The 27,172-nt window shown below is 42.1% G+C and overlaps 1 protein-coding gene across 1 annotated transcript; it reads right to left on the bottom strand.

Moving 5' to 3' along the window:
- Positions 1 to 525: 525 nt before the first annotated feature.
- LOC117446456 (sodium- and chloride-dependent GABA transporter 2-like) lies at positions 526 to 26,731 on the bottom strand. Its single transcript, XM_034082627.1, has 14 exons — positions 26,468 to 26,731; positions 19,771 to 19,905; positions 19,541 to 19,681; positions 19,285 to 19,372; positions 18,291 to 18,423; positions 9,338 to 9,472; positions 9,164 to 9,267; positions 7,906 to 8,030; positions 5,858 to 5,970; positions 5,620 to 5,757; positions 5,344 to 5,446; positions 2,090 to 2,190; positions 1,820 to 1,990; positions 526 to 1,663 (listed from the first exon to the last, which is right to left on the bottom strand). The coding sequence occupies exons 1-14, from the start codon at positions 26,631 to 26,633 to the stop codon at positions 1,556 to 1,558; spliced, it is 1,761 nt and encodes a 586-aa protein (XP_033938518.1). The 5' UTR covers positions 26,634 to 26,731; the 3' UTR covers positions 526 to 1,555.
- Between the last annotated feature and the right edge of the window lie 441 nt (positions 26,732 to 27,172).

The raw sequence follows: 27,172 nt of genomic DNA, 5'->3' as shown, positions 1-27,172 counted from the left end.
AAGTCTCTATTTCTTCATTGTATATAAGACCAGTTTATCTATGACCGTAATGCACTAGCACCAATTTAAAGGTAGAGGAACCGAAAACATTGAAGCCAATATAAATATTGAAATAAAAGTTGAGTAGTAATTCAAGACAGAATAGGAGATCTACTACCAGCTACTTGGATTGTTTTTTTCAAGAAAAAGGCCAACATTTGTCAGGTCCAGGTTAATACATTTGATAACTTGTTTTCCTTTGTGAACTGAAGAAAGAAGTAAAAATATATCAGATTATGTAACATTTTATCCTGGGAATTTTCTAAGAGTTTTCTTATGTACTTTTAGACCGAAAACCATTATAAAGAACAAAATTCACATTATAACTGATTTAAAAAGAAAGAATCCGTAAATAACTTTTTCAAGAAAATAAACGAACCATATTGCCACAAAATATTTTATTGTATAAATGTAAAGTCATGTATAAAGACAGTTATATCTTTTAAATTCAGTTTTCCAATAAAATACTATACCTACAAAAAGAAGCAGTGTTTAAGGCACAAAAGGATTTGCATTATAAATTCAAGCAGCAAGTAGTTGATCACTTATTTTAACAGCATGAACAAGTATATTTATTTGGCTAAATATATGAAATATAAGACAGGAAAAAGCATACATTTAGGTAGTCAATGAGATGAGTTTGTTTTACTGTAGTCAAGGTCACATCACAGATGTAAGAACTAAGAGACTTGTTTCTGATAAATCAATGTCAGCACTACTGATAATGTTAATGTCGTCAGGACCTTCAGAGACATCCGCACATTTTATCACAAAGACACAAAGTCCACCCCTGAGTTGAGTCTACTTTGCCACTGATACTTATCTAAAGTCATGCAATATCTTACAGGTTACATTTTTTTAAAACTGTTTCCCAATTTTTTGTAATTTAAATACAAAAATGAAAACACATTGATTATATCATTGTTTTTTGTGTTAATCTTATAGACATTGTTATAGAGAAATATTTGAAATCTACTTTAGTAAAGGAATTACTAGAAGTGAGGAAGGCCCTTTATAAGCACCATGCTTGTTATTCAACACTCTTGCGTACTTTCACATTTTAGGCAGCACTTTATGTTTAACCATCCTTTTGCTCACTGTGATGGATGTTTATTTAAAATGAATTCAAAGTTTCAGTAAATTCATTTTGATAATGTGATGTAAACAGTAATAAACTACAGTGATTCCCTACTTACAGAAGGCAATAATGTAAAAGTTGTGAATGGGCTGAAACATTCAGAACATTATTGTATTTTAAGATTTGAGGTATTTCAGAAGCACATTTTTGAAAATAGTTTGCAACTCTATTTAGTACAGTATGTACAATCAGTATCTGAAACAATTCCAAATATTAGACATTTAGTATACTGTATTCGGATAGATCCCCTTTTAAAAAAAAACTGGAAACCAATACACACCACCATATAGGATACATATAAAAAATCTGCTCTATATATTTTTGAAATGCAACAAAAAAAGATTATAAAGCAAAAAGAGAAATGGCATTTTATTACACTTAGATGTTTTGTCCAGAATCAGAGGCTTGCAGGGAGGCGCTGATGCTTGCATTTGTCGTTGTCCTCATTGTAAGATCATCTGCAGGTCGGGAGCATGACTTGATACGCTAGTGGAAGAAGGTATTTGTATCGTCAAAAAAGATCACTTCCAGCAAAACATGAACAGGCAACAAAAGCTGGGTTCGTATGAAGTTCAGACACTTTAAATGCTTATTAAAATGGTGGAATAGTAAATGTAAAATGACACTAAAACAACCACCGACCTGCCAGAGAGTTCCTTTTTCTTTGGCCAGTTTGCAGATCATGGTCACAGGAATCATCGAGAGAGATGACATGGCCAGGAACCAGCCGATCCAGTATGCCCACCAAGGATACACGTAGGAGTTGTTGAACTTCAGAGGGGTGTATTTCAGGAGCATAAACACAAGTGTGCCCTTTAAAGAGAAGTAAATAAATAAATATATCAACAGTTAGATAAAAGAAAAGGTCATTTACATAACCACACGTCATTATGGCCTCATTGAAATACCTACACTGCAAACAAGAGGCGTGGCATACATCCAGCAGTACTTCAACAGGGACATAGGTTTATACCCAATCATGTCCTCAATGTTGTCACAGAAGCGGTCAGCACCTAAAAGAGAATAACACATCACACTTACTATACAGTACAGCATGTATTTTATACTACATTTCACAGTTTTATATTTGACGATATCAAGGCTGCTTTGGATAAAAAAAGTTTGTGTTGCATTGTTTATTGACCTAACCAAAGCATTTGACACTGTAGATCACCACATTATGTCTAATGTTATGTTGGTGTCTCGTTTCGGTCATAATGCCATTTGTTGGTTTCAGAGTTATCTAACCGACCGTACTCAATGCGTCAGGTTGGGTAGTACTGTCTCTGACCCTCTCACCTTGGAGAAGGGCTCTATTTTGGGGCCCTTGCTCTTTTTATTATATGTAAACAATATTTGTAATCAGATTCAATGTTCTACCTATCATATGTATGCTGATGACACTATTGCATATTCATGTGCTCCTTCTCTGGATATGGCCGTTTCCAATTTAAAATCAGATTTTATCACGCTGCAGCATGCACTTCTTGATTCCAAACTGCTATTGAACAGTAAGAAATAGCAGCAATGCTTTTTGCTCCCAAGTCAGCGTCCTCTTGCCTCTCCATTGACACCCTTGATGGCGTCTCTGTTGAGTTTGTCGATACCTACAAATATCTGGGCTTTTGGTTCGACAGTAATCTGAACTTCAAACACCGTATTTATGTACATAATGGCAGCCCACTGCTCCTAACACTAGGATGGGTCAAATGCAGAGAAACCGTTTCGTTACATAGTACCTGTACTACTGTACGTAATGACAATAAGTTGAATCTTCTACTTCTTCTTCATCATATTGAAATTCTAACAAAGAAATTGAAATTCACTCTTGGCTTCCTTTTCAGACTTAAATGTTGTTTTTCAACTTCATCCCGTAAAAGGTTGGTCTCTGCCGTAGATTTGCCTGTCCCACTGTTTTGGCGAAACTTGACCCACTCTACCATGCTGCACTGCGTTATATATCAAATGCACCCTATAGGAATCATTGAAAACTGTATAGCCTAATTGGATGGTCCTCACTTACTATGCATAGGATGCAGCATTGGTTTTTATGTATAAAGCCATTTTAGGTAAGCTTCCACTGTACATATGTGCCAGATTTGCTCCAGTTTGTGACTCTTACAACATCAGATCCAGTGCCTGGATACGGTTCCAGGTACCAAGGCTGGAAAAAGTCTTTTATTATGGTCCTTGGTCTTGGAATGACCTTCAATCAAGCCTACAACTAAGGGCACTTGTCTCAATAGCATGGTTTAAATTGAAGTTGTCTGAAGTCCTTACCACCTGCTGTTCTTGCAGTAATAAGTAGTCTACCTTTCTTACTGTCCTAATGTGCACAATGACTGCTTTTTCATATTTTGTTTTCTTAGTTATGTTCTCTGTATTTTATATGTTATGTGTTATGTGAAACGTTGCTGCCTTCTTGGCCAGGTCAGCATTGAAAATTTGATTTTATCTCACTGCTTTTTTATCTGGTTAAATAAAGATAAAATAAAATAAAAAATAAAAGATTCAAAGACTTTGTTAATAATCTGGTCATTTTACGGAGGTGGGACATTGGGTCGTCTGTTTATTCAAGTGATTTGAACTGTTTAGCTGAAGTCTTGCAGACTACCAAATCTCCTACATTATATTTATGAAATAATAAAATAAAAAATATTTACAAGTTATAGTTTACCATTGGTCCTTCCTTCACCTCTTTGTAACTATTTAAGTGGATAAAACAAAGTTATCCTCCAAGCTTTCACATACTAACCTACTACAGTGGCGAGCCGTGACTTTTATACTTAGGCCCTCTGACCCCCCTTCCCTCGAAAAAAAGAAGAGATATTACGTCACAGCGGAATATCAAAACAGAGGCCCGGGGTGCAAAACGCATCAATGACAGCGACCCTCTACCACACAGAACAACACCATTTATATAAACACCTATCATGACAGGGCACCCACAGCCAAGTAACAATTACAAATTAATGAAGTCGGCAGGGCGGCCCACATTGAAAATGACTTAGGCCTACCTTTGATGATCAAATCACTGAAACACAAAGTCCATCCTCCTGTCCTTTTGGATGAAGCACTTGCGGGTCATGCAGCTGATCCTTTGCCACTCCAGTTTATCATTGTAACTCAATCTTGAAAATGACTCGGTTAATAATTTCGCAACGATGTCATCACTATCTCTGAAGTGAGCCATCATGAACAAATATTATTTCTTAGAATATCTTAGGCCCTCACAGAGGGCCTAGAGGGCCCTGACGGCTCGCCACTGACCTACTAACATATGAACTAACTAATTTACAAACTAAAGTACATTGGGCCTCTTCCCATTAAACATCAGGTCACAGACGGTTTCCGACGCCTCAAAGGTATAACGCCGCCTATTTAACACGATCAGTTTTAAAGGTCACCTATCATGCTATTTTTAGGCAATAGCATAGGTCTCAGATATATAAACATATATAAAAAACATGTCTATGAAGTGTTTTGCTCAAAATACCAAACAGATCACCCAATCTAGCCATGCCTCATATCCCTCTATTTCACTTCCAGTTTCAAAAGTGCTGATTTTATGTGTAAATCTTTAAAAAGAAAAATAATTGTTAAAAAAGAGGGGCGGAGCTCATGCGGGAGATTCTACCAGCAGATACTGCCGTGATGAAACGCCATATCATGGATTATCAAGGATTATTTCTGAAAGAGTATGGAACTCAAAGGCTTTCTCTCTCAGGTTTACCACAAGGTGAGTTCCTTTTTATCTCCTGCTTCTTCACACACACATGCTCTCTCCAGTAGAGGTTAGCTCTGAGTGTTAGCGATGCTAATGTAAACACCGACCATATTACGTCCAAAACAGTCGGGCATTTTTTCTGATAGCAAAGTTTCTGATAGTGCTGTGGGTCCGCCGCCGATATGACGTCAAATCGCTGCAAATCTGGATCAGCTCCGTTGTACCTCCATTTTTTGAGATTTGGGTACGGAGGATAAGAGAGAGGGTTTTATTTTCTGACGCTGCGTGAGTTCCCTGACACACCGGGGACACATATTTATGTATAAAAGACATCAAAAAGTGCATTTTGCATGATAGGTCCCCTTTAAGGTTGTACAATGAGGCAGATGGCAATGTCAAGTAAAAAATAACAGACAATTGAAGGCTAGCATTGACTTACCATAGATCCATCCAATAATTACAGACTGGAAGATTGCCATCAGAAGCAGAGTGGGACCACTGCATACATAGTGATCAAATATCTGCAGAATGTATGCTCCGGCCTAAAATTAAAACAGTCCTCGATCATACATTGCACTTTCCCTCGACCAAAAATCGTTTTTAAAATGTGCTATATAAATAAAACCTGATACATTGGTCTCGAATAAACATGGATGTTGGATGTGAATTGATCAGACTGAAAATAAAGTTCAAATGATGAATTCTTTCTGCTCACCTGTGACACCAAAACGAGGCCTAACATATAGGAGACAGCACAGATCAGCAGCAGAAGAAGCTCTCTGCGATATCCTTTTCGGATCTGGGATGGGTAGACGTCTGATAGAGAGGTCATGAGACTTTCAAGCCCAACAAACTGGGGAATGACGGACAGGCAAGTTAGTGTGGAAGGTTGACAAAAGAAGAAACATCAGAGGACATTTGTTGAGGGAGATGTGAGTAAGGCTGCAGCTGACCTGTCCATCTATTCCTAACAAGATGATCATGATGAAGAAGCACACGGACCAGAATTGAGGAAACGGCAGAAGGGTCACAGCTTGTGGGTAGACTATGAACACAAGGCCGGGGCCTGCAGAGTGAAATCAACAGAGAGTAAACCATAGCTCCCTGCAACCGAGACTTGTATCGTTTTTAATTATTTAAAGGTCTCCTATATTATACTCTTTTTCATCAATATATTATAGGTCTAGGATATATACAAAACATGTCTCTGAAGTATTTGGCTCGAAATACCAAACAGATCACCCATTGTTGCATCCCATAAACCCTTCTGTTTCAGCCCTGTTTCACAAGTACGTCAATGCTGGTAGACCGCGAGTCATTCATTAAAATAAAAAAAATCAAGCTCCGTTAAAATAGACAAAACAGGTTTTGATCCCTCCTCCCTTGTCCTCCCTGCCACTTAATTCAGGAGTTTACTTGATTGACAGAAAAAGCGACCTATCGCTTTCCAGTCTGTTAACCCAGAATGCAAAGCGATATAACATCAGTCAAGTGCCGGGTAGTGCTGGGAATTCCGGCTCTTCTTGGTGAGCCGGATCATTTGGCTCGGCTCACCAAGAAGAGCCGGCTCTTTCGGCTCCCAAAGGGCTCTTCAGTTTACCACATATTATACCTTTTATAATTAAATCAAATGCCATGCCTCATTTCGCTCCATTTGCTCTTTCCAGCGCTGTTTTTGCAGGGGGCTGATTCTGTGAGCTGCAGCTGACCACGCCCCCCTGCAGGAGAGGGGAGCGTGCTCTGAGATCAGCTGCTAGGCTGCAGCAATTGTGCTACTTTGTGCACATTGTGCAAGCAACGATGTTTTCAAATCTGTAATCAAAAAGCTCCTCAAAAACACTATAGAAGCAGTTCCTGCCTTTGTTACGTTAGTTCAAACAGTAACAACGGACTACTTTTCTTAGCGGATGCATGTCAATTTAAATCAATACATAAAACTATTTTTTAAATCAATAAAATCATTTTCTAAATCCATAAAAACATTTCAATTAATATTGGGAGTCATGTCGTTACTTTGTTGAGAATGTGGCCATGTGTAATAAGCGGGATAATGTGCACATTGCAGATTGCATAATGTGCCTTCATGCCGATCTAGATCCCTCCGCAAAAAAAAAAAAAAAAAACGGCTCGTTCGCGGGCGAGAGCCGGCTCTTTGAGAGAGAGAGAGAGCGAGAGAACATGCCTATATTGGACCTATGTATATTTCATTATAACTTTGAGAGACTGTTCATAGGACCCATTTGAGTCTGGTGTCTAAGTTGACTGTTCTACTCGTTTATTGTATTCCTTGTACTTATATTTGTGTTTTATGTTTAAGATTTCAGGACATGGAGAGTGGTTTCTTAGCCTGCTTGTTATGTGTTTCTTAACAGAGAGAGAGAAATAGAGAGAGGTTAACATGCCATTTTAGTTTTATGTATTCATGTATTTGTTTCTGTTCAAGAACCCAAATAGAGTTGTTGTAGTTATCCCATGTATACATAACACGTGTTATTCAGCTCCTTGCAATTTGGGATTTTATTCTTGGTTGGTAGACCTCGGTGAGCTGGTCATTTCAAAAGTAGCCCACCGGCCCAAAAAGTGTGGGCACCCCTTCTTTAGATGAAAAATAAGGAGCCCCTCCCCACGCCCCTCTGAGAGGTATTTGGTTAAAAATAACACAATGGTGCTCTAGGAGGAGATTCAGGTGATAAGGTGGGCGGGGGTTACCTTGGTTGGTTATTGGCTAATGGTTACACAAGCCACAAAAATCGTTATGACATCATAAAGTGGTCAAAATCTGATCAGCTCATTTTCAGACAGGTTTTTATATGAGTGAATATTTTTTTCTGAAACCTTCAGAATCTCTTTACACAGAGTTTACACACATGTTGATGTATAAAAGACATGAAAAAGTGGATTTTGCTTAATAGGTGCCATTTAAGGCAGGGACAACATAAAAGATAACATTATGAAATAAGGAACAATCAATGAATTAGCAAGAGTATATTCACATTCATACCTGAATCGGCGACTGAAGCAATGTCGACACCCTGTTTTTGTGACATGTAGCCCAAAACTGAGAAAATGGCAAATCCAGATATAAAGCTGGTCCCGCTGTTTAACAAGCAGAGATAGAAGGAGTCTCTGCAAAAGGAACAATGCACAATCAATGTGTCTTTATTTCTCTCTTGGTAACACATGCCTCATCTGTTAAACCCTGAGCCTGTTTTTCAGGTCTCAGGCTCGAAAATGACATGCCCAGAACAAATGACTATATCTTCACTTCTAAAGGGGTAAATTAATAATCGTTTTTCTCAAAGCAATGATACACCTGTGAGTTGGATGTAGAAAAGTCAGAATCAATATCGATGTTTTTATTTGAAAGTAAATTCAGATTGAACATAGTAATGTGGGTTTTTATGCAAGAGTATAACTCCAGAGGAGACTGTGAAGACCACCATAGACGGACCACGGACAAAATATACTTTCAATTAAGGGCAGCTCATTCTGGAATAGCCTCCCAACTGAGATACGGGATTGTCTCACTCAATAGCTTCAAAGGTCAACTCAAAGAATGGATGAGAAACAAACAGACTTTCCTATCACCACTAAATGCACTTTAATACAGGGGTATCTCCTCTTGCACTTTAGGTAGCTCTTGCATCTTCTCTTGCACTTTACATGTCGTTGCTGCTATATATTTTTTCCTTGTACGATGTGAGGGTCTAAGGATAGAGCATGTCGTTTTTCTCATACTGATATTCTGAACAATCTGTGCTGTTGTATTTGCTGTAAAGTGTCTCTACTGTAGGCTATTTTTATTATATGTACAGCACTTTGGCTCGACCAAAAATCGTTTATAAATGTGCTATATAAATAAAACTTGATTTGATATTGTATTACCATGTCATAAATACTTGTGTATGCTGCTCTTGCTCTCTTGCACTTTTTGCACATGTATTTTGTTTTTACAATGTTTGTAAAATGTAAATTTCTTAAATGTTTTTATGTGAGGGACTGTGGATGGAAACTAGCTGAAAGCTAAATCTGGCACTGTTAGGCTTGACACATTTTAATGTTTTAAGTGTTCATTACAGTGCATTGTCTCTGCGAAATAAACGTACTGACACCAATTGTAGGATGTTGATAGTGATTTATATAAAAATAAAAATAGAAGCAGGGTCTCACCAAAGTGGTATTTGAATGATCTTATCTTAATGTGAATGCAGCCAGCCAGCCACGAAAAAAAATGTTCAGTCATATTTTGAACTTCTTACCTGTAACAGTTGTTGTTGTACTTGTTGTAGCTCCCAAGCGTAGTCAGGCATCCCAGACAAATGGCATAGGAATAAAATATTTGGGTTCCAGCATCCATCCAAACCTATGAACCAATGACAGATTATTATACAACTATGAATCCAATGCAAATTAGGATATAGTCTGAATGCTACCTGTGGGTCAACAAGCCGTGTGGTATTGGGGTACAGGTAGTACTTGATGCCATGGATGGCTCCAGGAAGCGTCATTCCTCTGATAAACAGCACCGCCAGCATGATGACGGGGAACGTGGCTGTGAAGTAGACAGCCTACATTTAAGCAGAAAATGATTGTTACAATTTAAAAAAATCTACTTTTATAACCTATGAATGGAGACATTATGAATTATGTAATGTCAGTTGATCAGCAGCTGCAGAAATCCTGAGAAATATCACTCATTGTGTGACTAAGGACTTGGTAATTATCAACCTGATCCGTTGCGTGCTCAACTGCAGAAAACTAAGGGCATGTTGTAGTGCCGAGAGATATGGAGTCAGAGGCGGTGCATCGAAGGTACAAAAGGGAACTTTAATCACAAGCTGCAAAGGACATGTTGTCGGGTCGCAGCCCGGGTCGACAAGAGAGAGAAGCCAGGAGGGCACACAACATATATAGACAACACCTAACATGTCCGTGTGGAAACAAAACCCCAACTGTAGTTCCATGTGTGAATTATGATCCCCAGTGTATTAATGAGTGGTCACCACACAAGCCCCCCCAGAATTCAAACATGGCAAAACAAATATATATATCCCCACGTCCGTGGAGGAAACATCACAAGGGCAGAGGAGGGTGGGGCCGCAGGTGAGGACCGGGCCATGGAACGGGCCACGAAAGGGGGCCGCAGGAGAGGGCAGGGGCCCTAACGAGGGCGAGGGCACCCATACCGGGCCGTCGTAAGGGGGCCGCACTAGGTGTTGCGGAGAACCCAGCAGGAAAGAGGGCAACCCGGCCGCAGGCAGACGCACAACGGCGGCGGGCATGAAGTCCTCAGCAGGCGTCGAGGTATCCCCGGAAGAGAGGGCAACCCGGCCGCAGGCAGACGCACAACGGCGGCAGGCATGAAGTCCTCGGCAGGCGTCGAGGTATCCCCGGAAGAGAGGGCAACCCGGCCGCAGGCAGACGCACAACGGCGGCGGGCATGAAGTCCTCGGCAGGCGTCGAGGTATCCCCGGAAGAGAGGGCAACCCGGCCGCAGGCAGACGCACAACGGCGGCGGGCATGAAGTCCTCGGCAGGCGTCGAGGTATCCCCGGAAGAGAGGAGCAGTCCCCCCGGGAGGAAGGAGCACAACCCGGCCGCAGGCAGACGTGCCGCGGCGGCGGGCATGAAGTCCTCAGCAGGTGCTGAGGCATCACCGGGAAGCAGGAGAGGCCAGACAGGTCCCGGAGCGCGCCACCCATGGGCCGATGGAGCATGGGAGACGTCCGGAACTGTCGAGGCGAGCGGGGGTCCAGGAGTGCACCACCCAGGCGTCGATGATACCGTGAGTGGCGTCTGGAACCGCCGTCGAGGTGGTGAAAAAAATGAGAGTGTCCACATGAGGTCAACCGGCTGGTCGAACCTCCTCTCCGGCACCGGAAAAAAATTGTTAACAGTCAGATGTCAACACGTCGTTAGTTGCTAGCCGTTATTAGCCCCTCGTGGTTAGCCGCTAGTCGTCGTCAGCTAGCGCAGCCAGGACGTGCAGCCGCACGCCCCGAAGAAACAAGCCCACGAGGTAGCAATCGAGTTGCTGGTCGACCCAGCAGGTCGTGCATCGACCCCCTGTTGGATGGAAGGCTGATGCGGGAATGGCGAGCAACGTCCCCAGCTCTTCTGCGGGGCGCGCACCGAGCCTCAGTCCGCGTGACGGTGGCAGCCACGGACGATTCCAAAAATCCCCGGCATTTCGAGAAAGAAACATGAGTTCCTTTTGCCGTGTTCGGGTCTGTCCCGGAAACTTCTCGAGACTTGTCAGGGTCACCAGTGTAGTGCCGAGAGATATGGAGTCAGAGGCGGTGCATCGAAGGTACAAAAGGGAACTTTAATCACAAGCTGCAAAGGACATGTTGTCGGGTCGCAGCCCGGGTCGACAAGAGAGAGAAGCCAGGAGGGCACACAACATATATAGACAACACCTAACATGTCCGTGTGGAAACAAAACCCCAACTGTAGTTCCATGTGTGAATTATGACCCCCAGTGTATTAATGAGTGGTCACCACAATGTACAGTTTTTAGGCACAGACACACAGGATCTAATACATTTGTAATAGATCCTGTGAGTCTGGCACATCCTGTGAAACTTGCTGCCAGGATCAGCATTTTACAAAACAGCTTGTCAGTCAGTATTTATGGTTTACTTCCACAATATCCCAATCCTCACGTTGATCCTGATCATCCATTCCAACCAAATTTTAAGGCAAGTCAATTTTGCTTCTAATAATCAAGAATTTGCCTCAGGGTTTTCACACACAGTTATGACACCTGAGAAGCTTATGAGAGCATTGGTTCTGGGCCATCTGTCACACCTCAGTGAAAAATGTTATGATTGCCTTTCAATGATCCAGGCTTAGGATAAACTGGCAGTAGTAAGTTGCATGTGGCTGTGTAATAGATTGTTTTTGTAACATTGACAGTATTTTAACTGACAGTATTTAACTTTGACCTTTGTTAATGTAGTTTAATTGTAGGATGTTTGGAAAGGATGAGAAGGTATTCTGTCTGTACTTGTTTGCGTTGGAGATGTGTGATCTGTTAAACTGTGATCGACTGAGATGGCCTTGATCTGGGAGACGGAGATCTTGTCTCCGCCCACATATCTGGGGGGTTTCGCGGTACTACTTTCCTCACACGAGTAAAGTACCGGAGAATGACACCTAACTTTGACTCTTGTCAAAATTCTTCCCTTTTATCAGGTATGTAGATAGTACAAAACAGTTCAGTTGTACAGACCGACGTTAACAGCAGCCCTGTATGCAGACCCGGCGGCAGACATACGTCTCTGGGCGGGCATTTGATGTACCAGGGCGGGCCCACCCTGAAACTTACATTTCTCGGGAAAACTGAATTGTGAAAGAGCTGACATGCTGAAACCCAACCCCTGCAGGGGGGTCTGGGGAGATTCTCCCCCAGGAGATTTTTTGAAATACTAACATAAAATACACATTCTGGTTCTCTCTTGAGAAGAAAATAAATAAATCTATTACTACACAACATATTTAAAAAAATGAATGCCATTTCAGTTTTTTGTTACTTTGTTCTGAAAGCTGAACCTGCTGCTCCTCACAGAGAGAAGAGGGAAGAGGCTGTGAATTACGTTACATTGTGGATAAGGGTGGACAGCCCCCATTGTTCTGTGTGTCAAAATGAAAGACAGCCCACACACCTATCAATCATCAAACCGTGGGGTCTTATTTAATTACGTGTTGATTTCTATCAACACGTAAGGTTGTATCGATGTATATAGAGATGTACTACAGCAAAAATATTCTCCGTCTGGACTTCCTGCAACAACACCACGTCGTTATCTTGATTCTGATTGGCCAGAAGACATTATCAAAGATGTTCTATTGAGAAGATGATCACTACGTGACAAAAGTTTTCAAACCGTTTCTAGTCTTCGGTATTTCCAGACAAGTGACTGCTGAAATCAATCTTACTAACTGCTGTCTGTGCAATTTACTCCGCGCGAGTTGGCGGACTTTATTTAGCTTACTTTAAAATCATTTTTCATGGTGGGGCTAAGCCATTTATTGGTATGGCTGTAGCCTACCCAAGTATACCCTGGCGCCGCCACTGAACATAATAATAAAACAATTACAATGTTGTATTCAGCCCTGATTAAAACAGCGGGCCCAAATCCTGGATGGTCGGGCCCAAATCCTGGATGGGCGGGCCCGGCCCCATGGGGCCCGCCCATGACGCCGGGTCTGCCTGTATGTGCACACGGAGACCGGCTCTGTCGTCCGGTGATCTAACCGCCTTCTGGAAAAGCTTCACAAGTACGTCGGTACGCAAATGCGCTTTGTGACACAAGTGACGGTACGCATTTCAGATTACGCACATAACCTACGTACCAGTTATGTGCACCCCTGTACCAGAGCCATATTATTACTATTATATGGCTCTGCCCTGTAGCCTACTACAGCAAAAGTATTCTCCGTCGGGACTTCCTGCAACAACACCACGCCGTTATCAAAGATGTTCTATTGAGAAGACGATCACTACGTGACAAAAGTTTTCAAAACCGTGGCTACTGAAATCAATCTTACTAACTGCTGTCTGTGCAATTTACTCCGCGCGAGTTGGCAGACTTTATTTTGCTTACTTTAACATCATTTTTCATGGTGGGGCTAAGCCATTTCTTGGTATGGGTGTAGCCTACCCCAGCCATACCCTGGCGCTGCCACTGGTGGCACGTATGGGGCGGGCCATTCTGCACATGAGTTAAATGCGTTAAATATTTTAACGCAATTAATTCAAAAAATTAATTACCGCTGTTAACGCGATAATTTTGACAGCACTAATCATAACATGTGCGTTCTGGAGAATCACAGAACTGGCGATCGTCCTTATTATAATGCCGTTTAAACCAATTATTTAAATGTGTTTGTTAAATTCGGCATCATGTAGGCTACGTTGCGCTGACAGGTCCACACACTGCTTCCCCGCAGCGAGGCTCCCCCCGCCCTCCTGCTGATAGTTCACGAGCGTCAAGCTCCTCAAACCCCAACCCCCCCACTTGATAATTCTCGATCGTTGGCACGCTGATGACAATTTTTTTAATGGCACTTCATATCAAAAAGGTTGCCGACCCCTGGTCTACATGGTTACATGAACAAACACTGCGTAGCGCGCATTTGCCGCCATCTTGTGTATTGAGAATGCACACAGTTATATGTAATATGTTGTCTTTATATTTTAGTTAAATAATTCTGTGAGGGTTCTGCTATGTTGTCAATTATATTATCTTATCAATGATATTGTGGTAATTAAGGAGTCTCATGATTGAAATACAGTGTTAATAGCCAAGTTGTATGTGCTATTGAAAGGTGTTGCATTTGTCTCGAGTAAAGTACCGGAGAATGAAACCTAACTTTGACTCTTGTCAAAATTCTTCCCTTTTATCAGGGGCGTAACAGCTGCATGTCTGAGTTAACCTCAAGTAGGGATGCTCCGATCGATCGGTCGATACTCACTCTCTACCAATAGATCGGTGCTCTCTAAACATGCCGATCATAAAATACATGACACTTTTCTCTGTGTGCGGCTAAACAAGCTCGCCAAAATGGCTTCACCGGTCTGGCATTATTTTAAGGTGTCCGAAAAAGACAGTAAAATAGCAGTATGCAACGTGTGTGAAGCAGAAATCCTGCAGCTCCACCCGCGGGACCGGTAAGCGGAGCGAAACACACAAGAGTTAGACCTAACACACTTAGCTATTTGATCTACCTCTGGAACAAGCTAAACTAGTCATTATAAATATATGTATTCTTCACTGTCGGGTCACTCATTACTGGATCAGTGAGCTGCATGAGATACTGACAGGCTGTCAGGAGAGGGAGAGAGGGGGAGAGAGGAAAAGAGAGCGCTTCCGCTCATTTCTCCCGTGTTATTATCCAAAGTGAATGTAAACTTGAATAATGTACATCATTTGAATGTAATAATTAAGTTGATTGTTGTTTGTGGAAGCTCCAGTGAATGAGCCCCATTAACTGAGTTTTAAACATCACTTTAAATGGAAGATTTAAAGTGATGTTCAAATCTTCCATTTAGGCCCCGCCCACTCGATCGGATCGGCGATCGGTATCGGCCGATACTGATTCCGGCGATCGGCCCCGAAATTGGCGATCGGAGCATCCCTAACCTCAAGTGCAAAATGTAATTCTTATTCAACAGTTATTCGTTTTGTCTTAACCCTTCCGGAGTGCCACAGTATTTGATAACTTCTGCAAACTGCCTGTTAACGTGAGCACGTGAACAACGTGAGTAAGTGAGTCATGGCGCATTTCCACTACAGCGCGGAGCTCGTTTTAAGCATGCCGTGCGGGGCCCATTTTTGGTTGCGTTTCCATTTGGCGTAGTTCTGTCTAGCGGGTACTATTTCACAGTTTTTCTTGCCCCATAATATCGAGGTTCTTTCCGGGCCAACAACCAGGCTGAGTCGCGCTGAGTATGCTAAACTAGAGAGAGAATCGCTGGCAAGGGGGCTACAACTACACAAAAATTAACATATTTGACAGTGATTTAATTGTAATACACGTTTCAAAATGATGCCGAAGTAACAACATACTGATACCGGTTAGTAAAAACCATGAATTAATGCTTTGACAAGGAAATCGTCTAAGCTAACGCAGTATATGCTCCGACCGTCCACACTCACAACAACGGCCTATACAGACATAAATAAACCAGCGACTGTATTCGCCATGACACAGGCAGTCTGTGGTTTGTACTTGTTTAACTTTTGTCTAGTTTCTGAACAGATATGAGGAGCTGTGAGCTTGAGTGCTAACAGCTAACGGCTGATGTTGTTTTTCTGTGGTTCTCATTGAAGATTACGTCACGGCTCCGCCTACACTGCGTTACTATAGTTACTGCCCCAGCTACTAAACTGTAATGGAAACGCAGCATAAAGTGAGTCAGTCCTAACAAGGCCTAACGAGGCCTAGCCATACCGAGCGAGGCCCTGTAGTGGAAATGCACCATAATTCCCCTTTCACACCAACGCGTTTTCAGCTCCGGCTCGGAGCTGAAGCCTGAAAAGTACCGGTTTTTCCTGTTCACACCGCAGAGGCGCCGCCTCTTAGCTCCGGAATCCGGTTCACTTCCAGCACAAAGAAGTCTTGCATTTCGCATGTGATGTTTGTAAAGTTCCAAGTAAAGTCGTCCCTTGTAAAGTCGTCCGATGCCTTCCATTTCGTTTCGTAAGAGGATAACCAAAGCGAACAGCGCTTCAATACAATCGGCCATTGTTGTTGTTGTCGATGTGAGGGATTTCCGCGCGGTTTGGATTTTATGAAGCAGGCACGTAAACGGTGACGTCATGACGCAGCAGCAGCAGCTCTGGGCGGTGTGAATAGAGCGGGAGCAGAAAAGGGAAACCGGAGCTGAACCAGAAAAGCTCCCGCTCGGAGCTAGAAAGGGAAAAGTGCTGGTGTGAAAGCCACATTAAGTGTCAACGGGTGCTTTGTCTGGCTGTCTGAGAACACAAGCGACATTTAACCTGTTAAGGCCCTGACACACCAAGCAGTCACCAGAGGACTAGCCGACGCTGAAGTCGGCTGTTGCCTGGCCGTGTTCTCCTGCGTTTTGGCCATGTGTCGCACGGGAACACACCGCACCGACTTCAGTGCGTGAGTGGCAATAACTCTCCTTACCAGCAGGCGGCGGTAGTGTGTATTCGTCATTCAAAAGAGGCAACAACCGGAAGACAGAGAAGAAGAAGAGTATCTTTTCTCCGTAATATCATACAGAGCTGGCCTCTCCTGGATCAAGGTGATGAGCAGGTCTTCGTTTGCATCATTCCAGATCGCCATGATGAGATGAAAATGAATAGCAGTCTGTGTGTGCCTTCTTAAATCGTTTGTTTACGTCCCTCACTTCCGCTTCGCTTCTCATGCACTGATTTGCTAGCTGAACAGCCAATCAGAGTGATTATTTGGTCCGACTGCCAGACCCGATGCATGGCCGATTCAACATGTTGAATCGGCCATGCATCGGGTCTGGCAGTCCAAATAAGGCGTGTCACGGTCGACGGTGCGGGACACACCAACCTGACTACGGCGCCGCGAATGCCCGACAGCCTCTGACGGCCTCTGACTCCCAAAATCGGGTTGGTGTGTCAGGGCCTTTAAGCCCCAGCTTTTTCTTCTCACGAAACTGTGTCTCAGGGCTTCCTAACATTTAATAAACTATGAATGTGTCATACTCATTAAACGGGAAGAAACTCAGCGAACTGATGATACGAACCATTTTTACTAAAAACAAAACAGTCAACACAAGTCTCACAAGAAGCGTCTAAATGAGCCCTGAGCAAAAAAATGCTACCGCACTTAGCACAGAACTCTAGGTTATTACTTATCAGATCTAACAAGCTTTACTAGCAAGCGAGATTCCACAGATTCCAGAAATATAAGTATCATCACTGAGCGATCAGAACTCGCGACATGGGAAGCAAATACAGACATCACAACACGGAGCTTTAGGTAGCCAACACGGCAATATGTCTTACCTTTTGCTGTTATTCTGATCAAAAGTCGTGTTCAATGGCATTAAAACGAGAAAAACGCATCATCATCCATAATTCCATTTTTATGTCAAAAACTGAGTTTTCATATTAGCTGCTAATGATAGCTACCAGAGTGTATGGCAGCTTCCTGTTTTGGGTATTCTGGATACGCATCACTCTCACTCCTTATTTGGTAATGTGTGTGTATATGGAACTTTCCCTCGATTATATTGGCTCTAACGGTTAAAAAGAGATGTCAATCATCAAAATCGACCAAGGGGGGCCAGAGATAGGATAAATACACCCATTTCCACCTAAATGACCCAAGAAGTGTTTTTTTTTGCTAAACCTCTCTATAAAAGGTCAAATGTCACTTGTTTTGCATCAATTTTGATACAGGGTGCTTATTATATGTTATAGTTTGGATTCCTAAAGCTTTTAGTCTCCGATCCCATCATTCAAGTGTGGTTTTCACTATAATTTAAAATGTTTTACTATGTTCAATCTGAATTTACTTTAAAATAAAAAAAGTCTATATTGATTCTGACTCCTCTACATCCAACTCACAGGTTTATCATTGCTTTGAGAAAAAAGATGATTAATTTACCCCTTTTAGAAGTGAAGTTATGGTCATTTGTTCTCGGAATGTCATTTTCGAGCCTGAGACCTGGAAAACAGGCTTGGGGCTCAACAGGTTAAACCATTGATAACATTGATGAAATTGTGTGTTTACTCAAGTCAAAATTAAGGATAATATAATTGGCATTTATATCCAAAAGTAATAGAGAGTTACATAACTTTTATATTTCTTCACAGGTAACTAGTAATTGTAACAGAATACATTTTTAAAGTGACCCTCCCAACCCTGGTCTTACCTTTCCCGTGGATCTCACTCCCTTCCAGACGCAGAAGTAGCAGAGGGCCCAGGCCAGAAGAAGGTACAAAGCAAGGTCCCCCTGTATGTTTCCAAATGCCTCTATGCCAGTGGAGATATTCAGCACTCGTCGTCTGTAGAGACCAGGGCACTGTTAAATAGTTATAGGTAGCATTTCCATTCAGTCCTCATTATTTGTTCCTCGAGCAATCCAAACCAACTGACCTAAAAGGTTAGGGGATATAAAATGGCAAACAGCTCCACTGTTCACACTCAGCTTTATGCTGATTAAAATAAGTTTTGATATATATATATATATATATTTGGAAATCACAAATGGATGCAGTCACTCCATAGCCTACTAGTCTTTGATTGACAAGTTAAAAAGTATATTATGAAAGGTTTCATGTTAGAGAGCTTAGCAAACTACTCAAAAATAGATTCTTGAATGTGCAATGAAAGGGTCTTCACACCTTCAGCACACAGGAATTAGGAATTATTCTGGCTCATTAGACCTCTTTTGTAGGTGAATTTAGGGGAAGCTTTGTTGGGAGTGAGGTGTTAACCGTCCCACCCGAACACATTGCAACTAAAAACATCAAAAGAGGGATTGAGATTTCAAACAGTCTGTACATGTCTACAGTGTCCTAACAAAAGGTTTAATCAGCCAAAATAAATGAAAGATTGAGTGTGTAAGAACTTACACAGAATTTAAATGAGTAGCGTTAAACTGTTCAGTGCCGATCTCCATATATATGTATACTGTATATGTATAGATTACATTATGTAGAGCTTTACCAGCAAGGAATAATATAAGGCCAAGAAAGTACATAATAGAGGTGGAAGGTGTCTTCCCCATATGGTACATTTTGGAAAAGCTCTGCTTTGGTCCACACAAAAATGAAAATACACATCTGCAGATCAGTTATATTTGTTATCCTTAAATATTTTTGGATAATTTTTTATTAAGTTCTATGTTTGTGATAAAAACTTACTGCCAAAACTCTAGTATAGACGATGATGCATTCACAGGCGAGGTCCAGTTAGCAGTGGCGTTAAAGTTGTTCAATACCACACAAGAATCTAAAATATATCAAAGTATTGTTAAACACACACTGAAAATGCTTGCTCAATAACATCAGTACTACATGAATTGTTGCATACTATAACAGTAACCAGTTTAGAAAACGAAATATGATCGTAGCAAGTGCTTTCTATTAAAGTTAATGCTTGAAAACATTTTTTATTTACCTGTATTCCATGTGTTATTGCATGTGGCCCATGGCAGCTCAGCAGAGAATGAGGCAAACAAGTAGAGAAAAGCCCAGGCTAAAATCACAACGTAGCTGATACAGCCATAGAAAATGATAATTTGGCTGGCGTATCCTATGCCTGGAAACAACATAAAATGTGAACAACAATGCTTTGCAGTAGTTTTTCTGTCTTGACTTGCCTGTTTATACCTGTAAGGTATTCCTCACCTTCCAACAAGGGACAGACCATTCTCCAGCACATGATTCCTCCCTGACTGGTGTACTGGCCCAGGGATACCTCCAGTATGAACAGAGGAACACCACAGGTCACAAGGAACAGGATGTAAGGAATGAAGAAGGCACCTGCATGTATACATAAAGCACTGTTAGTTAGTAACCGTAGTTACAGCCGTAACTATCGTTCTATTTCGTCCCTACTGACCGCCTGAGGCTGTGCTTTTAGCACTGGATGACTATATATGATTATGTTGTATGTCATCCTTATTGTTGTTCTGTTGTTCTTATGTTACATGTGTAACTAATGTCCTGCAGGTCACCCTTGAAAAAGAGATCTTTTGATCTCAAGGGGCTTTCACCTGGTTAAATAAAGGCTACAAACAAACAATACCAACCATGTCATGAAGAATCCGAACATTTGCTTACCAGGGTTTCCGCTAGGATTTTTTCTCGCCGGTCAAATGTCCGGGCAGAATTTATTTTACCGGACTAATTTGAAACTTACCGGTCATATTTCAATAATAATAATAGTTGTGTAGCAGAGTTTCCATTAGCAGGTAATTAACGGACTATGAGCAGATATGCTTCAGTTTAAAACTCAGTTCACGGGGCTCATTTTTATATTGCTTCAGTTTATAATCGTAACAGATCGAAAAATTCAGATTCATTTTTCAATAAATGATTCCACAAACAACAAACAACATAATTATTACATTCAAACAAACTACTTGTAGTAGATAACGTACATTATTCAGAAGTTTACATCAACTTTGAATAATAACACGGGAGAAACGGATCCTCTCCCTCCCTCTCTCTCTCCTGACAGCTCGCTAAACAGAGGGCGGGGCTTCAGGTGATCCTGCAGAGCTGCGTGTCTCGGTCAGACTCAGCAGCTGATCTGATCTCTCTCTCGCTCCGGTTACACTTCACTCGCGTTTATGTCCATATCGATCAGATCCAGCTCTCCTGATCGGCCTTTATAGAGAGCACCGATCAAACTATTAAGAGTGAATATCGGCCGATAATGACCGGCGGCCGATCGATCGGAGCCTCCCTAATTATTACCAGACATTTTGACCGTCAGGTTTTGAATTTACCGGTTTTTTATAAATTTTACCAGCTAAAAACCGGTAATTACCGGCTAACGGAAACCCTGTTGCTTACGTAGCTGGAAGCAGCGGAGCTCGGCAACAGGACCACGCCCAAAGGATGGGAGTGGCGACATTGACCCGGTAGAACCTGGAGAATGTGCCAGACGATGCCCACGACGCCGCAGCGCAGATGGTCTCCAGGGACACCCCTCTCAGGGCAGCCCAAGACGTTGAGATGCTCCTTGTAGAGTGACATCTCACCCCTGATGGTGGGGGGCGGCCACTGGCCCCACAGGCATGTGAGATTGTATCCACAACCCAGTGGGACAGCCGTTCCTTCTCGTGCCGCCATGGCATATCATCCTAGTACAGTAGTAGTAGACTAGAGTCTAGTACTAGGAGCAGTAAATACCACAATATAGCGCTACTGCAATCAAAACCATACGTACCGGGAGCGGGAGCAGGAGCACTGCCCTCACCGGCTGAGTTAAATAATGAAGCTTAACAGTACATGCAAGGTGTTAGCCAAGCGGCTGCTGCTAACAATCAAGCAACCAAGTCAAAACACAATGTTAAGACCAGATAATTAGCTTCTATGGAATAGAACAGCCCGCATAAAACCGTAGGCCATGGTCACAGTAGTAACCATGGCCAGTGGTTACATGGCCTAGGACCGTAGTTACAGTAGTAAGTAACTATGGCCAGTACTTACCTTACTCTCTGCATCTAAATAAAAAACGGGCAAAATATGGCACACTGGGCTTTCCATTCTTTCACACACAGTGACGTCACGAGCTACCCACAATGCAACACGCGCCATATATATATATATATATATAAATACGCCATTTTCCTGGAGGTGCAAATATCCTTGAAGTGCAAATATAAACAGCTAGCTAACGTAGCCAGGCAGAGCGCACTAGGTTTTTTTTCTGAATTAACGACCGAAGAAATCGCTGCAAGTCTTCGGATTACATCTCTGGACTTGAGGGGTGTGCTTTAGGTCGTGACCAGCGTAAACTAGAGCTGTGTGGGTTGTCGGATTGCCCTTACAAGACTGCCTGCAGATGTATGGAAAAACGACAGTGGCCTTCGTCGATTTTGGCTACATCTACGTCTAATTTCTGGAAACACCAGGTGAATACCCCACTTGTCGCAATAATATTATCATGCCATTGCATATATGTGGTATTTTAGAGTTGACTAGATATTGATTAAGGCAATAGACTATGATATTCAGTACAGGAAGCTTAGCAACACCTAGACGGTGTACGGCTGCTTGCACCTCGCGTAAAACGGCGGATACCGGAAGTACGGTGTCGCGCTCGGCCCAATACCCGTATGTGTGTGTGTGAAAGAATAGTAAATTGAATGAGAGACGCAGCTAAAGCTGGGACTCAAATGCTAATGATAGCTCGGGCACAACGCCACAAGCAGAACTTTCAAAAGAGCATAATAAGGGCAACTTTATGGGAGAGGAAGCGGGAACACTGTCGTCACCAAAAAGTCTAAGCCAAACAATAAATAAGACAGCCACCAGGACAACTTCACTGGGAGAGGGTGCGGGAACACAGCCATCACCAGCAACCAGACCCGGCGTCATGGGCGGGCCCCATGGGGCCGGGCCCGCCCAACCAGGATTTGGGCCCGGCCATCCAGGATTTGGGCCCGCTGTTTTAATCAGGGCTGAATACAACATTTTAATTGTTTTATTATTATTATGTTCAGTGTACAGCCATACCAATAAATGGCTTAGCCCCACCATGAAAAATGATTTTAAAGTAAGCTAAATAAAGTTCGCCAACTCGCGCGGAGTAAATTGCACAGACAGCAGTTAGTAAGATTGATTTCAGCAGTCACTTGTCTGGAAATACCGAAGACTAGAAACGGTTTGAAAACTTTTGTCACGTAGTGATCATCTTCTCAATAGAACATCTTTGATAATGTCTTCTGGCCAATCAGAATCAAGATAACGACGTGGTGTTGTTGCAGGAAGTCCCGACGGAGAATATTTTTGCTGTAGTTACAGTACATCTCTATATACATCGATACAACATTACGTGTTGATAGAAATCAACACGTAATTAAATAAGACCCCACGGTTTGATGATTGATGTGTGGGCTGTCTTTCATTTTGACACACAGAACAATGGGGGCAATCCACCCTTATCCACAATGTAAAGTAATTCACAGCCTCTTCCCTCTTCTCTCTGTGAGGAGCAGCAGGTTCAGCTTTCAGAACAAAGTAACAAAAAACTGAAATGGCATTCATTTTTTTTTTTAAATATGTTGTGTAGTAATAGATTTATTTATTTTTCTTCTCAAGAGAGGACCAGAATGTGTATTTTATGTTAGTATTTCAAAAAATCTCCTGGGGGAGAATCTCCCCAGACCCCCCTGCAGGCGTTGGGTTTTCAGCATGTCAACTATTTCACAACTCAGTTTTCCCGGGAAATGTAAGTTTCGGGGTGGGCCCGCCCTGGTACATCAAATGCCCGCCCAGCAGGGGCGCCGTAAGGGGGTGAAAAGTTAGGACGATTCTAAGGGCCCGTGACTGACAGGGGCCCCAAAATGTTTAGAACATTAAGACAAAAATGTAAGTAACCTTTCATCAATCCTCAAAAATTAACATTAATAGAACGTTATATTGATAAATTAATCACTAAACTTAGGATTCATTTAACTTATTTTCTTCCAAAAGTTAATTACCCAAAGCCTCTGTACACCCCCTTCTATTTACATGTAATGGTTTGGTCCTGCCTCCAAACGCGGTGCGGCACCGGCACTTGCAGTAGTGATGGGAATTCCGGCTCTTCTTGGTGAGCCGGATCATTTGGCTCGGCTCACCAAGAAGAGCCGGCTCTTTCGGCTCCCAAACGGCTCTTCAGTTTACCACTTATTATACCTTTTAATTCAATCAAATGTAGCCCTGTTTTGACTAATGATTTATATGTGTACACATATATCACTTACATTATTCAATACATCCTTTGTAGTATTCAAAAGTAAAAATTACATGTTTAATATAAATGATTTGCTGTGGCCAATTGTTTTCATTGCATTTACAGACCCGTGCACCTCTCTGATACCACCCAATGAATGCATTGACTAGCTTGTCGAACCACGCTACACAAAACAGATAGCAACACAAACTATTTAAAAAAAAAGGGGCTACTGTATCGACCTATATAAAGTATATAAATATAGGTTTTTTTTCAAAATACCAAAAAGATCCTGCATTTTAGCCATGCCTCATTTTGCTCCATTTGCTCTTTCTAGCGCTGTTTTTGCAGGGGGCTGATTCTGGAGAGGGGAGCGAGTTCCTGCCGTTGCTACGTTAGTTCAAACAGTAACAACGGACTACTTTTCTTAGCGGATGCAAGTCTATTTAAATCAATACATAAAACTATTTTTTTAATAAATAAAATCATTTTCTAAATCCATAAAAGCATTTCCATTAATATTGGAAGTCATGTCGTTACTTTGTTGAGAATGTGGCCATGTAATAAGCGGGATAATGTGCACATTGCATAATGTGCCTTCATGCCGATCTAGATCCCTCCGCAAAAATGGCTCGTTCACGGGCGAGAGCCGGCTCCCGTCGTTCACTTAAAAGAGCGACCGACACATCACTAACTTGCAGAGTGAAAGCATGTGAGGAGGGATGCTAGTACATAGCCTACATACGTGTGTTGTACCATGTTTCAACGACCAACAAAGTCAGGCTCTAAGAAAAGAAGAGAAAGGAGAGAAAGACAAGAGAGAGGGACTAAAGGGCGACAGTATGTCACCCAGTTTTTCACAAGAAAAGGTGGGTGTGGTCCATGACCATGAGTGGTGGAAATTAGTCTGTTAGCTGTGTTTTTGTTTACTAAGCTGACATTAAGTAGTCTACTGTTAATATCTTTACAGAAAATGCAGAGGTCTTTCATTTCACTGCTCTTTTAGCTGACATTTAAAGGTATGGTAGGTAATTCACTTCAGAAACACTTTTTGTTATATTCCATGGAATGCTCTTAACATCCCGATAGCAATTAATATATTAAATGCTTTGACAACAAATACAAAAATTCATCTGTGGAAGCCGTGGCGCTGTAAAAAGCACGACCAGTCATCTAAAATAAGTGGATGGCCTAACTGCCTGTCAGCCTTCCATCTGTGCACAAATCTCTATGGCACAAACTTATCTCGTGCCCTCATTGGTCATGTGCGCGTTCGTGTGTATTGGAGGAGGGGCTCTGTAAGGAACTCTGAAGGAAGGGACAGATTTTTTTCGGTTGTGTATTTTCAAATTCTAGCGCACTCGAGCTGGTTTCTCCATTCTTACCTACCTACCTTTAATAAATGCAGACACATTTTTAGCAGCTATTCATACTAAATCAGTTGTCCCTCCCCCTGGTGCCAGGACCAACAGATCCATCTCTATAGGCTCAGTAGCCCTGTCCCCCCATAAGGCTGAACGTGAACCAGCTTTTCTCCCAACTGAAGGAGGTGAGCAGCATTGTGTTGAATGACATGCCACTTAACATATCTGAAGGGAGACTGGAATACAAAATATATATATATAACAAAAAGCTAACATCTAATTTAAATTATACATTTCAAACACAGTATTTTCCCACACAGCCAATGATCTATATAAAACAAAAAACTGCTTTTAGTCTATTTAGGATGATGGACAGTTTGAAGCATTGAGTGATCAGTCTGTATTAGGTAAACAAAATGTTAATCACCGACATTTTGGTTATGATATTAATACTAATGTTATTATATTAAAGCAGGGGTGGGGAACCTCCGGCCACCGGGCCATATACGGACCGCTAGACCATTTAGTACGGCACTCGAGGTAATTTATAAACAAAGTGGCCTGTGCCTGGTGGTGGGGCCCAATGTGATATATTTTCATGGGGCCCAAAATCCCTGGCGGCGCCCCTGCCGCCCAGACACGTATGTCTGCCGCCGGGTCTGCCAGCAACAAGTTGACACACACCTGTCAGAGGCTCTGCACAGCGCACACACAGCCGGCCACAGCTCCTGGAGGACGCGTTAACAACCCGTAGCTCCGACTTGTCAGTCGCGAAGCTGCACGCGGCCAGCTGCTTGCAGAGAAATCCCTCAGATCAAACGTTCAAACCTGAACGCTGTAGGCTACAAGAATGTAGCCGCGGTACTCTCGCGAAGCGAGAAGATGAAAAGGAACCGATCCACTAGTGACGCCGGCCTATGTAGCCGTAGTCACGTGGGTCACAGGTGACTTTGTTGTTATTAAGTACTCGAACTGCGCATGTGTGCGATGGACATATCCAGTGCTAAAAGCACCGCCTCTGGCGGTCAGTAGGGACGAAATAGAACTGTGGTTACACTTTTAGTTACACAATAATACATCTATTTATAAATATAAATGTCAATATATTTATTTAATTTTTTATATCACAGTTGATGTCAATACTTTTAAAAGGCAAGAACCCTTGTGTAAAATGTACCATCAAGACTTTGAAAATGTTGAATGCCAGTTCTGACACTATACTGTACTTTTTAAACCTGAGCTTCGGGTACCATTAGTAAACTGAGAGAAAGTAGTAAACAGGAATACTCACCACCACCATTTTTGTAGCACAGATATGGAAATCTCCACACATTTCCCAGTCCAATAATAGCACCAGCCACCGACAGAATGAACTCCCTTTTGCTGTCCCATTTGCCACGCTCTGTGACTTTTTGTGAAGAAGCCTTAGGAGGGAGATGGCACAGAGAGTCTGCCATGCTGCTGAGCGAGAAATGGTCTTATGAGAGAGTGGCATAGGTCCTTGGGATTTTGGAAAGACTGCTTTGGGATTGTCTGATGCCGATGACTATGGGGCTGGATATTTAACAGACTGCAAGATGTTGTAGCCACAAGGGGGACCTCTAGATATGAGGCAAACATGTTTGCCTCTTACAAAACCACCATGGGTGTGACTAATCCTATTTGGACATGGTATTGAAGGATTTGAAAGCGAGTCTGAACACCAGAAGATGAATCTTTTTTACCTGAAGCAAAACCAATTTCAAGACACTCAAAAAATACAGATTACCGTATTAACCTGTCATATAGTATTAACCTGTCATATGATATAATACGGTAATGTCATATCAGGAATTCTACATAAGCACTTTTTTGTGAGCACGTGTTTATTGCTTTCTACCTGATTCGACTCTACCTGAGCTAAAGTCAACTTGCCAAGTTGTCTTTTAGTACTATAATGTTATAGTGATGTCATGTTTGTATTAAATAACAACATGCCATTTCTGATGTGAGAATC

Source organism: Pseudochaenichthys georgianus, chromosome 5, assembly GCF_902827115.2.
Source record: "Pseudochaenichthys georgianus chromosome 5, fPseGeo1.2, whole genome shotgun sequence".
Classification (NCBI taxonomy): Eukaryota; Metazoa; Chordata; class Actinopteri; order Perciformes; family Channichthyidae; genus Pseudochaenichthys; species Pseudochaenichthys georgianus.
This window is presented reverse-complemented; position numbering and strand designations above follow the sequence as displayed.

Excerpts from the sequence above, each read along its gene's own strand:
- LOC117446456 (XM_034082627.1), bottom strand. The coding sequence starts at position 26,633 with ATGGCAGACTCTCTGTGCCATCTCCCTCCTAAGGCTTCTTCACAAAAA. Across the intron at positions 19,906-26,467 it reads GTGCTACAAAAATGGTGGTG|GTGCCTTCTTCATTCCTTAC; the intron begins GTGAGTATTCCT and ends GTATACATGCAG. Across the intron at positions 2,191-5,343 it reads AATTATTGGATGGATCTATG|GTGCTGACCGCTTCTGTGAC; the intron begins GTAAGTCAATGC and ends ATTCTCTTTTAG.